The sequence below is a fragment of the Rhinoderma darwinii genome, chromosome 11, assembly GCF_050947455.1.
Source record: "Rhinoderma darwinii isolate aRhiDar2 chromosome 11, aRhiDar2.hap1, whole genome shotgun sequence".
NCBI classification, from domain to species: domain Eukaryota; kingdom Metazoa; phylum Chordata; class Amphibia; order Anura; family Rhinodermatidae; genus Rhinoderma; species Rhinoderma darwinii.
Window position 1 is genome coordinate 91626496 of NC_134697.1, and position 16338 is coordinate 91642833.

The window sequence follows — 16338 nt, forward strand, 5'->3', positions numbered from 1 at the left end:
CTGAATTGGGTCTTAGACCAGGGAATGTTAATCTGAAGGGAAAGAGTACCTTAGTGCTATACTTGCTGGCGAGTGATCCTCCGGCAGGAATACACCTCGTAGCGGCGCTGCCGGACGCCGTTTGTGCCGATGCCTGCACGTACAGGAGTGGCAGAAACTCACCGCTGAATATCCGCTCAGTTGCTCATAGCGCTGTATAAGCGCACGAGCAGTGGATCAAACAGCTGACTTGCGGTGTTGCTTCTTCGGCGTCCAGCTTGCTGCTGGGCAACGTGCTTTCCGCAATCCTTGGAGAGAGGGCCAGTGTTTTCTTAGCTGCTGTCACTGCTATTAATGTTACGAGATTCTTACAACAAACAATAAATCTGTTGGGACCAACTTTGACACAAGTATCGGCTCGGCTCGTATCTCATTCTGCCGGACGGCTGGGATTAATAAGGCTGCTGGCAATAAATCTGTTAACCTCTAGTACTAATAATGACTGTCTGCTGTCCCTATATAGGACTCACTTTATTACAGTAACGCGTGCAGTTTCTTGCAGAGCAACATTTAGTGAGACGCATTCAATGAATGAAAAAGGACAAAACTGATGCAGCTGATACGGCATTTTTCAAGATCAAAACCCAATGTTGGAGGGGCCGTGTTTTCCAAGCTGCTCTCATTGCTACAAATGTTACGAGATTTTCAAAACAAACTACCAATTTGTAGCACCAAGTTCCACATAAGTATCGACTTGCATTGTCTTGTATGTCACTTTGCCAGACTGCTGGTATAATCGAGCTGCTGGCAATACAATGACAGGAAACAGAGAGCACCTATTTCTACTTCGTACTAACACTGTGCGTTGTCTATACTTAGGACTCCCCTCATCCCACTAACGCATGAAGTTGCTGCAGAGTAACATTTACTGAGACGCATTCAAAGAATCCAGTGAGACTGGAAGATAGAATTTAAGATACTATGTAGTCGGGGGCGGGTTGTAGATCGTGAACATGAATCACTGGAGTAGTTGTACTATTAATGTGTTCTGTACAGTATAGTTAGTGCACCAACGAGGACAGCGCCACCATCTGCACGAGGCAGTAGTGAATGTGTAGGTCATGAGTAACGCAGTTCTACACCCACCCACCCTACGGCTTCCTCTTCAATGTTTATCCCCGCGGTATATGAATTCATATGGCTAGATCTCTGTACAAGCAGAGCCACTTATCTGGCGCAGAACGTTTACATATCGGAGATCAGCGGTGAGCTCTGTTCTAAGGACCACGTGGGCGGCTCTTAAAAGAGCCTTTGTGGTTAAATGTGGGATAAGCGGCGCTCACTTGCTCTTGGCGCTTTTGCTGCTCTCGGTCTTCTTGGGCAGCAGAACGGCCTGGATGTTGGGCAGGACGCCTCCCTGAGCGATGGTCACACCACCCAGCAGCTTGTTGAGCTCCTCGTCATTGCGCACGGCCAGCTGCAGGTGACGGGGGATGATTCGGGTCTTCTTGTTGTCCCGGGCGGCATTTCCGGCCAGTTCCAGGATCTCAGCGGTCAGATATTCCAGCACAGCGGCCATGTAAACCGGAGCGCCGGCACCCACCCTCTGAGCGTAGTTGCCCTTGCGGAGAAGTCTGTGCACACGACCGACAGGAAACTGAAGTCCTGCCCGGGATGAGCGGGTCTTGGCTTTAGCCCGCACTTTGCCTCCTTGCTTTCCTCTTCCAGACATGTCTATTATCTGATCAGATCTAACGGCTGCGCTCCCACCGTCACTTCTTATACCCGGATGGAGCAGAGAGCTTCTTCTCTGATTGGCCGCATCTAAAACTGATATTCAACGCCAGACACTGTAGCCAATGAGGAAGTAGAATATTTCTATAGACTCGCAGATAACACCACGCCCCCTCCTCTGTCTCTACCAACAGGAACATCTCCCGCCTGAACTCGAATGGAGCAGGAATAAAGCAGCAGCGGCGGCTTCTTCTGATTAGGCGCCAAGTAATGTGCCCCGTCCCTGCAGGAAGGACCCAAAGGCTCTTCTAAGAGCCCCCACCAAGTCTACAACAGAGCTGCCGCCTCCATCTTGTGCTTATTCGTGCGCATGTCTTTATTCCCGCTGGTCTCCCATGTCTGGAAGAGTCGTTCAGTCCGTGCAGCCGCTCCTTCATGCTGCAGGATATGGGGGAACATTCCCGGGTGTGATAGCGCAGAGCTGCTGCTGCATTAGGGGCTTGTTATCTGCGGGCTGCACGGGCTGATTCTTCTCTATCCAACGATACCGTGAAACGCACAATTCCAATGTACCAATCTCCAGTATAAAGGGGGTGACGTACAAACATGTAACACGTCTTTATTACATCCGTATCGTTCCCGAATTACCGGCATTATGTCCGTTCCCTAATATTAGTGCCATTATGTCCCCTGTAGGAGGGTACAGGGACACAATGCCGGTAACATGTCCCTGTTACCTTATCTTCCAGACATTATGTCCTTGTTACTTATTATTACCGGCATTACGTCCCTGTTCCTTCCTATTACCGGCATTACGTCCCTGTTCCTACTTATTACCGGCATTATGTCCCTGTCCCTGTTCCTTCATATTACCGCATTATGTCCCTATTCTATTACAACGTGTAGAAGAAACCAGAGACTGCTCCAATAACCAGGCATAGACACCAGAGTCTGCTCCACCTGTATTAAAAGAAGCCCTCACAGACAAGAAATAGAGGCTGTTCCACCTGTATTACAATACCCGGTACAGAGGATACACCAGAGTCTGCTCCACCTGTATTACAATAACCACCCTTTACCCAGTCCTCGCCAGTGTGATTGCTTGTTCTCGATCGGCGTCAAGCAGTTTCCCTGGCATCTATGTTATAAATCTGACTACTACCCTCATCATTGTTATTTACAGATGTCCCATGCTTCCTCCCGTCTCCTAATGTACAATGTTCCGTTTCTTCTGGACAGTGTGATATTATGACGGGTCATCTGCCCGCAGGATCCGTGTGCCGGCTTCCTCACACGCGGCAATGTCCCTCCCTGTCCGGCAGCCACATAATGTATGAAGCAGCATCTGCACCGACACGACCGCACATAGAACAGGGAGACTAGCGGGAGGCCAGACAATAGCAGGCACAGCTCTGTTGTAGACAAGGTGGGTGGCTCTTAGAAGAGCCTTTGTGTTCTTACTGCAGGGACGGGGCACATTACTTGGCGCTGGTGTACTTGGTGACGGCTTTGGTGCCCTCGGACACGGCGTGCTTGGCCAGCTCTCCAGGCAGCAGCAGGCGCACGGCAGTCTGGATCTCCCGGGAGGTGATGGTGGAGCGCTTGTTGTAGTGAGCCAGGCGGGAGGCTTCCCCTGCGATGCGCTCGAAGATGTCATTGACGAAGGAGTTCATGATGCCCATAGCCTTGGACGAGATGCCGGTGTCGGGGTGGACCTGCTTGAGCACCTTGTACACGTAAATGGCGTAGCTCTCCTTCCTGCTCTTTCTCCGCTTCTTGCCGTCCTTCTTCTGTGTCTTGGTCACGGCTTTCTTGGAGCCCTTCTTGGGCGCCGGGGCAGACTTGGCGGGCTCAGGCATGATAACACACTGAGATCTGCTCACAACTGAAATAATGGAATGCTTTACCCTCCCACCGCTGCTGTATTTATACACGGGCTATGCAAATGAGCATCGTCATAAGCCACTCCCAGTGCAGCTAATTGGTGGTTCCCACGAGTCTGTTCTCTGTTGGTGGATTTAAATCTATCCGATCACAGGAGCTGGTGAGCGGTGCAGTAGTTAACTACTGCCTCGGGTAGATGGTGGCGCAGTCCTCATTGATGCACTAACTATACTGTACAGAACACATTAATAGTACAACTACTCCAGTGATTCGTGTTCATGATCTACAACTTGCCCCCGACTACATAGTGTCTTAAATTCTATCTTCCAGTCTCAAGAGCTTTGTCACAATTCGGTCCCCCTGAAGTATAACCACCATCATCCCAGGTGTTTAGGTAAGATTCCATCCCCGCGTCATGTACGGATAAGAGCAGTTCCTAAACTACAAAGGAGAAGTCCTACGAGGGGTCTGCGGCAATGCTTTATATATACAGGAGACGCTATTAGGGTAACAAACCCTTCCTCTCAAGGACTCTTATTGCTTCTAATTCTGCCCTGGTCTACACCACCAACTAAATGTGAACAAATGAAAAAGAGAGGGGAAGAGAAGGGCAAGAAGCACACGGATCAAAGGATCTCTTGAATTAAGAAAAAATATCGATCAATAAAACAACGAGCTTAGAGGTATATTCTACCTAACAGGGAAGGGGTGAACGGTCCCTATGTAGAGAACACCCCATTTAATGAACAAATCCCATTCAGCATTGTGACTTAACGTAGATGAAGGGGAATAAAAGGGAAAGGTACATAAATCAAATATCAAAAGTGGGGGCATAAAGGGGACAAACTGGGCTGTAATGTTTGTCTCCCTCAAGTACCGCACTATTGGAGCTCTGATATTAGATTTTACTCCTGAATAGAGCTGCATCAATTTGTCCTTTTCATTCTCTGAATGCGTCTCAGTAAATGTCTGCAGGCAACTTCATGCGTTAGTGGGATGAGGGGAGTCCTAAGTATAGACAACGCACAGTGTTAGTACGAAGTAGAAATAGGTGCATTCTGTTTCCTGTCATTGTATTGCCAGCAGCTCGATTATACCAGCAGTCTGGCAAAGTGAGATACAAGACAATGCAAGTCCATACTTATGTGGAACTTGGTGCTACAAATTGGTAGTTTGTTTTGAAAATCTCGTAACATTTGTAGCAATGAGAGCAGCTTGGAAAACACGGCCCCTCCAACATTGGGTTTTGCTCTTGAAAAATGCCGTATCAGCTGCATCAGTTTTGTCCTTTTTCATTCATTGAATGCGTCTCACTAAACGTTGCTCTGCAAGAAACTGCACGCGTTACTGTAATAAAGTGAGTCCTATATAGGGACCGCAGACAGATTCATTATTAGTACTAGAGGTTAACAGATTTATTGCCAGCAGCCTTATTAATCCCAGCCGTCCGGCAGAATGAGATACGGGCCGAGCCGATACTTGTGTCAAAGTTGGTCCCAGTAACAGATTTATTGTTTGTTGTGAGAATCTGGTAACATTAGTAGCAGTGACAGCAGCTAAGAAAACACTGGCCCTCTCTCCAAGGATTGCGGAAAGCACGTTGCCCAGCAGCAAGCTGGACGCCGAAGAAGCAACACCGCAAGTCCGCTGTTTGATCCACTGCTCGTGCGCTTATACAGCGCTATGAGCAACTGAGCGGATATTCAGCGGTGAGTTTCTGCCACTCGTGTACGTGCAGGCATCGGCACAAACGGCGTCCGGCAGCGCCGCTACGAGGATGTGTTTTCCTGCCTTGAGTACCTTACTGCTACACTTGCTGGCGAGTGATCCTCTTTCCCTTCAGATTAACATTCCCAAGTCTAAGACCCAATTCAGTCAGCTGCTTCTAGGACGCTATTAGGGGACACACTGCAGTCCACATATCTGGCTCCTCACTGGAATACCGACGTGATACTGAAGCCCCTACCCCCGTGTATATAGAAGTAGAAGATCACTGCCTGTAATAAGAAGGAACAGGTACAAAATGGCTGTAATATTAAGGAACAGGGACATAATGCCTGTAAAGATGAAGGAACAGGGTCATAATGGCTGTAAGATGAAGGAACAGGGACATAATGTCGGTGATATGAAGGAATACGGACGTAATTCCGGTAAGATGAGGGAGCAGGGACATAATGCCGGTAATATTAAGGGACAGGGACATAATGCCTGTAAGATGAGGGAACAGGGACATAATGCCGGTAATATGAAGGAACAGGGACATAATGCCTGTAATAAGAAGGAACAGGTACAAAATGCCTGTAATATAAAGGAACAGGGACATAATGCCTGTAAGATGAAGGAACAAGGACATAATGCCGGTAAAATGAAGGAACAGGGAAATAATGCTTGTAAGATGAGGGAACAGGGACATAATGCCTGTAATATGAAGGAACAGGGACGTAATGCCGGTAATATGAAGGAACAGGGACGTGATGCCTGTAATATGAAGGAACAGGGACGTAATGCCGATAATATGAAGGAACAGGGACGTAATGCCGGTAATATGAAGGAATAGGGACATAATGCCTGTAAGATGAGGGAACAGGGACATAATGCCGGTAAGATGAGGGAACAGGGACATAATGCCGGTAATATGAAGGGACACGGATATAATGCCTGCAATATGAAGGAACAAGGACATAATGCCTGTAATATGAAGGAACAGGGACATAATGCCTGTAAGATGAGGGAACAGGGACATAATGCCGGTAATATGAGGGAACAGGGACATTATGCCGTGTCCCTGTCTCCTGACCGCCTCTTGGCAATCGGCTGTCCCTGACTCATGTCCGTCTCTCTGCACTTGGCTGTTCCTAGTTGCTAGTCTGTTCCGGGTTATTGTATTACAGGTGGAGCAGACTATAGTTGCTAGTCTGTTCTGGGTTATTGTAATACAAACTTTGTTGTTTCTTTTTTTTGGTGCAAGGTTATTGTAGCCGCAAACTCTAGTGTGTTTAGTCGTTATTGTAATTGCCTGGTTATTGGAGGAGCAGTCTCTGGTTTCTTCTACACACTGTAATAGAATAGGGACATAATGCGGTAATAGGAGGGAACAGGGACATAATGCCGGTAATAAGTAGGAACAGGGACATAATGCCGGTAAAAGGAAGGAACAGGGACATAATGCCGGTAAGATGAGTGAATAGGGACAAAATGCCGTTAAGATGAGGGAACAAGGACATAATGCCTGTAATATGAAGGAACAAGGACATAATGCCGGTAATTTGAAGAAATAGGGACGTAATTCCGGTAATATGAAGGAGCAGGGACGTAATGCCGGTAATATGAGGGAACAGGGACATAATGTCTGTAATATGAGGGAACAGGGACATAATGCCGGTAATATGAGGGAACAGGGACATTATGCCATGTCCCTGTCTCCTGACCGCCTCTTGGCAATCGGCTGTCCCTGACTCATGTCCGTCTCTCTGCACTTGGCTGTTCCTGTCTCCTGACCCACTCTCTGCCCTCGGCTGTCCCTGGCTCCTGACCGTCTCTCTGCACTCGGCTATCCCTGGCTCCTGACGGTCTCTCTGCACTCGACTGTCCCTGGCTCCTGATCGTCTCTCTATACTCGGCTTTCCCTGACTCCTGACAGTCTCTCTATACTCGGCTGTCCCTGACTCCTGACCATCTCTCTATACTTGTCTGTCCCTGGCTCCTGGCCGTCTCTCTGCACTCGGCTGTCCCTGGCTTCTGACCGTCTCTCTGTTTCCGGCTGTCCCTGTCTGCTGACGGTCTCTCTGCACTCGGCTGTCCCTGGCTCCTGACGGTCTCTCTGCACTCGACTGTCCCTGGCTCCTGATCGTCTCTCTATACTCGGCTTTCCCTGACTCCTGACAGTCTCTCTATACTCGGCTGTCCCTGACTCCTGACCATCTCTCTATACTTGGCTGTCCCTGGCTCCTGACCGTCTCTCTGCACTCGGCTGTCCCGGACTCCTGACCGTTTCTCTGCACTTGGCTGTCCCAGGCTCCTGACCGTCTGTCTATACTCGGCTGTCCCTGACTCCTGATCGTCTCTCTATACTCGGCTGTCCCGGAATCCTGACCGTTTCTCTGCACTTGGCTGTCCCAGGCTCCTGACCGTCTCTCTATACTCGGCTGTCCCTGACTCCTGACTGTCTCTCTGCAGTCGGCTATCCCTGTCTCCTGACCGTCTCTCTGCACTCGGCTGTCCCTGACTCCTGACCGTCTCTCTGCACTCGGCTGTCCCGGACTCCTGATCGTCTCTCTATACTCGTCTTTCCCTGACTCCTGACAGTCTCTCTATACTCGGCTGTCCCTGACTCCTGACCATCTCTCTATACTTGGCTGTCCCTGGCTCCTGACCGTCTCTCTGCACTCGGCTGTCCCTGACTCCTGACCGTCTCTCTGCACTCGGCTGTCCCGGACTCCTGACCGTTTCTCTGCACTTGGCTGTCCCAGGCTCCTGACCGTGTCTCTATACTCGACTGTCCCTGACTCCTGACAATCTCTCTGCACTCGGCTGTCCCTGGCTACTGACCGTCTCTCTGTTTCCGGCTGTCCCTGGCTACTGACCGTCTCTCTGCACTTGGCTGTACTTGGCTACTGACCGTCTCTCTGCTCTCAGCTGTCCCTGGCTCCTGACCGTCTCTCTGCACTCGGCAGTCCCTGTCTCCTGACCGTATCTCTGCACTCGGCTGTCCCTGGCTACTGACCGTCTCTCTGCACTCGGCTGTCCCTGTCTCCTGACCGTCTCTCTGCACTCGGCTGTCCCAGGCTCCTGACCGTCTGTCTATACTCGGCTGTCCCTGACTCCTGATCGTCTCTCTATACTCGGCTGTCCCGGACTCCTGACCGTTTCTCTGCACTTGGCTGTCCCAGGCTCCTGACCGTCTCTCTATACTCTGCTGTCCCTGACTCCTGACAGTCTCTCTGCAGTCGGCTTTCCCTGTCTCCTGACCGTCTCTCTGCACTCGGCTGTCCCTGACTCCTGACCGTCTCTCTGCACTCGGCTGTCCCGGACTCCTGATCGTCTCTCTATACTCGGCTTTCCCTGACTCCTGACCGTCTCTCTGCATTCGGCTGTCCCTGTCTCCTGACCGTCTCTCTGCACTCGGCTGTCCCTGGCTACTGACCGTCTCTCTGATTCCGGCTGTCCCTGTCCTGTACTATATGTGCTGGGACTTGGTTTCTTGTAATACAGGTGGAGCGTACTCTAATGTCTTGTCTGTTACAGTACACTAGAATCTGTTCCATCTGTAATACATCAATACGTATGTGCTGGGTTTTATTTATACAGGTGAAGTAGACTCTGGTGTCTATTCTGTGCGGGTTTATTGTATTACATGTGAATCAAACTATAGTTGCTTGTCTTTTCCGGATTATTATAATACAGGTGGAGCAGACTATAGCTTCTTGTCTGTGCCGGGTAATTGTATTGCAGGTGAAGTAGACTATAGTTGCTAGTCTGTTCCGGGTTATTGTAATACAGGTGGAGCAGACTATAGCTTCTTGTCTGTGCCGGGATATTGTATTACAGGTGAAGTAGACTAGAGTTGCTAGTCTGTTCTGGGTTATTGTATTGCAGGTGGAGCAGACTATAGTTGCTAGTCTGTTCCGGGTTATTGTATTACAGGTGGAGCAGACTATAGTTGCTAGTCTGTTCTGGGTTATTGTAATACAAACTTTGTTGTTTCTTTTTTTTGGTGCAAGGTTATTGTAGCCGCAAACTCTAGTGTGTTTAGTCGTTATTGTAATTGCCTGGTTATTGGAGGAGCAGTCTCTGGTTTCTTCTACACACTGTAATAGAATAGGGACATAATGCGGTAATAGGAGGGAACAGGGACATAATGCCGGTAATAAGTAGGAACAGGGACATAATGCCGGTAAAAGGAAGGAACAGGGACATAATGCCGGTAAGATGAGTGAATAGGGACAAAATGCCGTTAAGATGAGGGAACAAGGACATAATGCCTGTAATATGAAGGAACAAGGACATAATGCCGGTAATTTGAAGAAATAGGGACGTAATTCCGGTAATATGAAGGAGCAGGGACGTAATGCCGGTAATATGAGGGAACAGGGACATAATGTCTGTAATATGAGGGAACAGGGACATAAAGCCGGTAATATGAAGGAACAGGGACATGTCCCTGTTTCCTCATCTTACAGGCATTATATCCCTGTTCCTTCATATTACCGGGTTTATGTCCCTGTTCCCTCATATTACAGACATTATATTACCGGCATTATGTCCCAGTACCCTCCTAGAGGAGATATAATGCCAGTAATATGAGGGAACAGGGACATTATGCCGGTAATATGAGAGAACAGGGACATAATGCCGTTATTATGAAGGAACAGGGACATCATGCCTGTAAGATGAGGGAACAGGGAGATAATGCCTGTAATATGAAGGAACAGGGACATAATGCCGGTAATATGATGGAACAGGGAGATAATGCCTGTAATATGAAGGAACAGGGACATAATGCCGCTAATATGATGGAACAGGGACATAATACCTGTAATATGAAGGAACAGGGACATAATGCCTGTAATATGAAGGAACAGGGACATAATGCCTTTTAATATGAAGGAATAGGGACATAATGCCTGTTATATGAAGGAACAGGGAGGTAATGCCGATAATATGAAGGAACAGGGGTATAATGCCGGTAAGATGAGGGAACAGGGACATTATGTCCTTGTACTTTCATATTACCGGCATGATGTCGGTAAGATGAAGGAACAGGGACATAATGCCGGTAAGATGAGGGAACAGGGACATAATGCCGGTAAGATGAGGGAACAGTGATGTAATGCCGATAATATGAAGAAACCGGGACGTAATTCCGGTCGAAGTAACAGGGACGTAATGCCGATAATATGAAGGAACAGGGACATAATGCCGGTAAGATGAAAGAACAGGCACATAATTTCGGTTCAGATGAGGGAACAGGGACATAATGTCGGTAAGATGAAGTAACAGGGACATAATGCCTGTAATATGAAGGAACAAGGACATAATACCGGTAATATGAAAGAACAATGACATAATGCCGGTAATATGAAGGAACAGGGACAAAATGCCTGTAATATGAAGGAACAGGGACATAATGTTGGTAATTTTAGGGAACAGGGACATGTCCCTGTTTCCTCATCTTACAGCATTATATCCCTGTTCCTTCATATAACCGGCTTTATGTCCCTGTTTCTTCATATTACAGGCATTTTGTCCCTGTACCTTCATATTACCGGCATTATGTCCATTTTTCCTCCTACATATTGCATAATGCCTGTAATATGAGGGAAAAGGGACATAAAGCCTGTAATATGAAGGAATAGGGACATAATGCCTGTAATATGAAGGAACAGGAATATAATGCTGCTAATATGAAGGAACAGGGACGTAACGCCAATAATATGAAGGAACAGGGACATAATGCTCGAAGATGAGGGAACAGGGACATATTACCGGCATTATGTCCCTGTGCCCTCCTACACTGGACATAATGCCAGTAATATGAGGGGACAGGGACATTATGCCGGTAATATGAGAGGACATTGAAATAATGCCTGTAATTTGAACAAACAGGGACATAAAGGCTGTAATATGAAGGATCAGGGACGTAATGCCTGTTATATGAAGGAACAGGGAGGTAATGCCGGTAAAATGAGGAAACAGGGACATAATGCCGGTAATATGAAAGTACAAGGACATAATGTCGGTAAGATGAGGGAACAGGGACAAAATGCCGGTAAGATGAGGGAACAGGGACGTAATGCCGATAATATAAAGGAGGCGGGACGTAATGTCGGTAATATGAAGAAACAGGGACGTAATGCCGGTAATATGAAGGAATAAAGATATAATGCCGGTAAGATGAAGGAACAGACACATAATGTCGGTTCAGATGAGGGAACAGGGACATAATTCCGGTAATATGAAGAAACAGGGACATAATGCCTGTCTCGAAGGAACAGGGATATAATGCTACTAATATGAAGGAACAGGGACGTAACGCCAGTAATATGAAGAAACAGGGACATAATGCTTTGAAGAAGAGGGAACAGGGACATATTACCGGCATTATGTCCCTGTGCCCTCCTACACTGGACATAATGCCAGTAATATGAGGGGACAGGGACATAATGCCGGTAAGATGAGGGAGCAGGGACAAAATGCCGGTAAGATGAGGGAACAGGGACGTAATGCGGATAATATGAAGGAGGCGGGACGTAATGTCGGTAATATGAAGAAACAGGGACGTAATGCCGGTAATATGAAGGAACCCGGGACGTAATGCCAATATTATGAAGGAATAGAGATATAATTCCGGTAAGATAAAGGCACATAATGCCGGTTCAGATGAGGGAACAGGGACATAATGCCTGTAATATGAAGGAACAGGGACATAATACCGGTAACATGAAAGAACAAGGACATAATGCCGGTAATATGAAGGAACAGGGACAAAATGCCTGTAATATGAAGGAACAGGGACATAATGCCGGTAATATGAAGGAACAGGGAAATAATGCCGGTAATTAGAAGGAACAGGGAGATAATGGCAGTAAGATGAGGGAACAGGGACATAATGTCTGTAAAATGAGGAAGCAGGGACATAAAGCTGGTAATATGAAGGAACAGGGACATAATGCCTGTAAGATGAGGAAACAGGGACATTATGCCGGTACTATGAGTGAACAGGGACATAATGCCGGTATTATGAAGGAACAGGGACATAATGCCGGTATTATGAAGGAACAGGGACATCATGCCTGTAAGATGAGGGAACAGGGACATAATGCCTGTAATATGAGGGAACAGGGGCATAAAGCCGGTAATATGAAGGAACATTGACATGAAGCCTGTAATATGAAGGATCAGGGACATAATGCCTGTAATATGAGGGAACAGGGACATAAACCCTGTAATATGAAGGAACAGGGACATGAAGCCTGTAATATGAAGGATCAGGGACATAATGCCTGTAATATGAAGGAACAGGGACATAATGCCTGTAATATGAGGGAACAGGGGCATAATGCCTGGTAGATGAGGGAATAGGGACATAAAGACGGTAATATGAAGGAACAGGGACATAAAGCCTGTAATTTGAAGGAACAGGGACATAATGCCTGTAATATGAGGGAACAGTGGCATAATGCCTGGTAGATGAGGGAACAGGGACATAAAGCCGGTAATATGAAGGAACAGGGACATAATGCCTCGAAGATGAGGGAACAGGGACATATTACCGGCATTGTGTCCCTGTACCCTCCTGCAGGGGACATAATGGCAGTAATATGAGGGGACAGGGACAATACTACGGTGTCTTGTCTTTTGCCGGCTTAATGTAGTACGAGAGGAAAACAAAGTGTCTGTTCCCTCCTCTGTGCTAGGTTATAGTTATACAGGTGGAGAAGTCTCTAGTGTCCTGTCTGTGTCCGGGTAATGTGCTGCTGGAGGAGCAGGTTCTGGGGTCTGGCCTGTGTCAGGTTAGTTTAGTAAAGGAGGAGCAGACTTGTGCCTTTTATGTGCTGGGAAGTTGTAATACAGGTGGAGCAGACGCTGGTGTCCTGCCTCTGACGACTTATTGTAACATAGGTAGAGCAAACTCTGGTGTTTCCTCTGTGCTGGGTTATTGTAACACAGGTGGAGCAGTTTCTGGTGTCTCCTCTGTGCCAAGTTACAGTAAGACAGGCGGAAGACACTCCGACATCGCGTCTGTGCCGGGTTACCCTTCTGGGCTCTCTGCAGCTCCAGGTCGCCCCCGCATCGGACAATCAGCTTCCCGCACGTTAGACATTGTGGTAAAGAACCCTGTGATAGTGACAAGGGCCGGGAATAGAGGGAACGAGCTCCCGCAAACACATTTATCTTGTCCGATCACAGCGACGTGCAGATCGGCAGAACTATGGCAGAGATCCCGGGGCCTCCTCCCGGCTCCTTCCCAGCATCTCTGCCATTGAAGGCTAGAAATGAGTAGGGAGAATGTCAGGGAGGGGGAAGTCACGTAGAGAGCCCGCTCGCCCGGCCGCTTCTAGTCGGTAAAGGGCTCTTATCCCGGGCAGGGAAGCACAAGGGGAGAGCGGAGCTTCACTCCTGTCAGATGAGGAAAGGAAGGACATGTGATCAGTGTCAGCCAATAGACGCTCAGGACAATAGCAGCCAATCACCGAGCAGCCGCTGTACATATAAGAGGCGCCCCCCAACTCTGTTCTCAGTGTTTTTCCCTCGCAGAATAATTGTTTTAGTGGATTCCCGTGTTATACGATGGCAGAGACCGCACCAACCGCCGCTGTTCCTCCCACCGAGCCGGCCGCCAAATCCAAGAAGCAGCCGAAAAAACCTGCAGCAGGGTGCGCCAAGAAATCTTCCGGTACCAGCGTGTCCGAGCTCATCGTGAAAGCCGTGTCCGCCTCCAAAGAGCGCAGTGGGGTGTCTCTGGCCGCCCTGAAGAAGGCTCTGGCTGCTGGAGGATACGATGTAGACAAGAACAACAGCCGCCTGAAGATGGCGCTCAAGACTCTGGTGACCAAGGAAACCCTGCTCCATGTGAAAGGCAGCGGCGCCTCCGGCTCCTTCAAGCTGAACAAGAAGCAGCTGGAGACTAAGGACAAAGCGGTCAAGAAGAAGCCGGCGGCTGCTGCCAAATCCCCGAAGAAGACTCCGGCCAAGAGCCTGACAAAGGCCAAGAGGCCTGCCGCTGCCAAGAAGGTGGCGAAGAGCCCCAAGAAGCCAAAACCTGCCCCCAAGAAAATAACAAAGAGCCCAGCAAAGAAGGCGGCCAAGCCCAAAGCTGCCAAGAGTCCGGCTAAGAAAGCTGCCAAGAGTCCGGCTAAGAAAGCTGCCAAGAGTCCGGCTAAGAAGGCGTCTAAGTCCAGGAAGACCGTGACGAAGAAATAACCGAGAGCCGCCCGTTTCTTGTCCCACAAAGGCTCTTTTCAGAGCCACCACCTTCTCCCCGGCAGAGCTGTATGATCACTGGCCGCTGTTTCCTCCGGTACAGACAGCAGCGCGATCCTGAGATAAAGGAGGCGCTATCATCGCGTGTGCACGGAGGAGCTTCATGTCCCTGTTACTCTGACAAGTGTCATTTCTGGTCATTGCGCTGGACGCCATAGCTGCTGTATCCGGACCTCCACAGTGTCCGTCCCGTCACTATGGTGTAACATCCAGGCAGAGTTTATCAGGTCACAGTCCACCAGGTGTAATGTGTGAATAAGGACCGGGGCAGCAATAGACTTGTAGCTTACAGCTCAGGATCCACCTGAAGGAGGCCGATGGATTACACTCTCTCCGGTGTAAATAGAGCACAATGTCCCCTGCTCCTCATTACACGTGGTGGATGGTGACCCTTATACGCTGCCTCTGGATGCGGGGCACAGTGTCCTGTGTAAGGATGGGGTGGGGGATTGTCCCTTTGTGTAATCTATAAAACTACTGCAGCGGGGGATGATGGGGAAGTTGTCTCTTATATAACGCTGTGTACGTGATCTGCGGACATGGAAATACAGTGAGCTGTTACTGATGATAACTAATTCGCAGAGAGCTGGAGAAATGATCTTATTAACGCCCCCTGCTGTACAAGCTGCGTCTGGACATCATGTAAACCGGTGTCCGCCTCTTCGGAACGGTGATTGGTCGTGAATATCACATTTGCTTTGTCGGTCGCATATTTTTTTTATGAAGAAGCCAATAGAATGTAGGGGTGTGCCTTTCATGGACCAATGAGGACACGCTCAAGTGTATAAATACTCTGCTCTTTCCTCTTCTCGTATCAGTCTACTAGTGTGCACGTTGATATAGAGCTATGGCCAGAACAAAGCAGACTGCGCGTAAATCCACCGGCGGGAAAGCGCCCCGCAAGCAGCTGGCTACTAAAGCTGCACGGAAGAGCGCTCCCGCTACCGGCGGAGTGAAGAAGCCTCATCGTTACCGCCCGGGCACAGTCGCTCTCCGTGAAATCCGCCGCTACCAGAAGTCCACCGAGCTTCTTATCCGTAAGCTGCCCTTCCAGCGCCTGGTGCGAGAGATCGCTCAGGACTTCAAGACCGATCTGCGCTTCCAGAGCTCAGCAGTCATGGCTCTGCAGGAGGCCAGCGAGGCTTATCTAGTCGGACTGTTTGAGGATACCAACCTGTGCGCCATCCACGCCAAGAGGGTCACCATCATGCCCAAAGACATTCAACTGGCCCGCAGGATCCGTGGGGAGAGGGCTTAGGTCTGAACCCGGCACCGACTACAACACAAAGGCTCTTTTCAGAGCCACCAAATCCTCCCTCAAACGAGCTGAATCCTTTTCCTCCGTTAATTCTACCGCGACTCTCCCGCTGGCTTCTCGGTGCTCTGCTATTAATATGTGGAGGTGCCATGTTAACCCTTTCAGTGCTTAGTTAGCGCCATTTACACTATAGCCAGTCCCCGTCTCTAGCACTCACGTTATCCGGCCCTTTCAGCAGTCCTGTCATGTGTTATGCCGGTTGTCTGCGCTGTATTCATCACCTCCCTCTCCGGCTGTATCGCAGTGATAACCCGCCCCACTCCTCACTGATGACTGCACATCGCTCTTCCTATAATAACCTCCGCTGCTGCTGCGAGGAATGACGCCGTTATGTGCAGCTAATGATCCACCGCTTACCAGTGTGTGCGGAGTCCTTGTTCCCTACTCCTTGTAAAGGCAAACCAGGCGCAGCGTGTAGGGTGGGGGAGCAGGTATCCTCC

The 16338-nt window shown here is 48.9% G+C and overlaps 4 protein-coding genes across 4 annotated transcripts; 2 read left to right on the forward strand and 2 right to left on the reverse strand.

Annotated features, from left to right (window-relative positions):
- Positions 1–1318: 1318 nt before the first annotated feature.
- On the reverse strand, positions 1319–1711 carry LOC142663032 (histone H2A type 1-like). Its single transcript, XM_075841328.1, has one exon. The coding sequence runs from the start codon at positions 1709–1711 to the stop codon at positions 1319–1321; it is 393 nt and encodes a 130-aa protein (XP_075697443.1).
- A 1480-nt stretch (positions 1712–3191) lies between these two features.
- Positions 3192–3572, reverse strand: LOC142663033 (histone H2B 1.1). Its single transcript, XM_075841329.1, has one exon. It carries the CDS (start codon positions 3570–3572, stop codon positions 3192–3194), a length of 381 nt encoding a protein of 126 aa, XP_075697444.1.
- Positions 3573–13887: 10315 nt separating this feature from the next.
- On the forward strand, positions 13888–14540 carry LOC142663034 (histone H1A-like). Its single transcript, XM_075841331.1, has one exon. The coding sequence runs from the start codon at positions 13888–13890 to the stop codon at positions 14518–14520; it is 633 nt and encodes a 210-aa protein (XP_075697446.1). The 3' UTR covers positions 14521–14540.
- An 878-nt stretch (positions 14541–15418) lies between these two features.
- Positions 15419–15838, forward strand: LOC142663035 (histone H3-like; the record flags this gene model as incomplete). The annotated part of the gene is made up of 1 exon (XM_075841332.1): positions 15419–15838. A coding segment is annotated over one exon (420 nt), but the record flags the coding sequence as incomplete, so codon positions are not given.
- Between the last annotated feature and the right edge of the window lie 500 nt (positions 15839–16338).

Bases quoted from the DNA above. Each gene is read 5' to 3' on its own strand.
- LOC142663032 (XM_075841328.1), bottom strand. From the start codon at position 1,711: ATGTCTGGAAGAGGAAAGCAAGGAGGCAAAGTGCGGGCTAAAGCCAAG.
- LOC142663034 (XM_075841331.1), top strand. From the start codon at position 13,888: ATGGCAGAGACCGCACCAACCGCCGCTGTTCCTCCCACCGAGCCGGCC.
- LOC142663033 (XM_075841329.1), bottom strand. From the start codon at position 3,572: ATGCCTGAGCCCGCCAAGTCTGCCCCGGCGCCCAAGAAGGGCTCCAAG.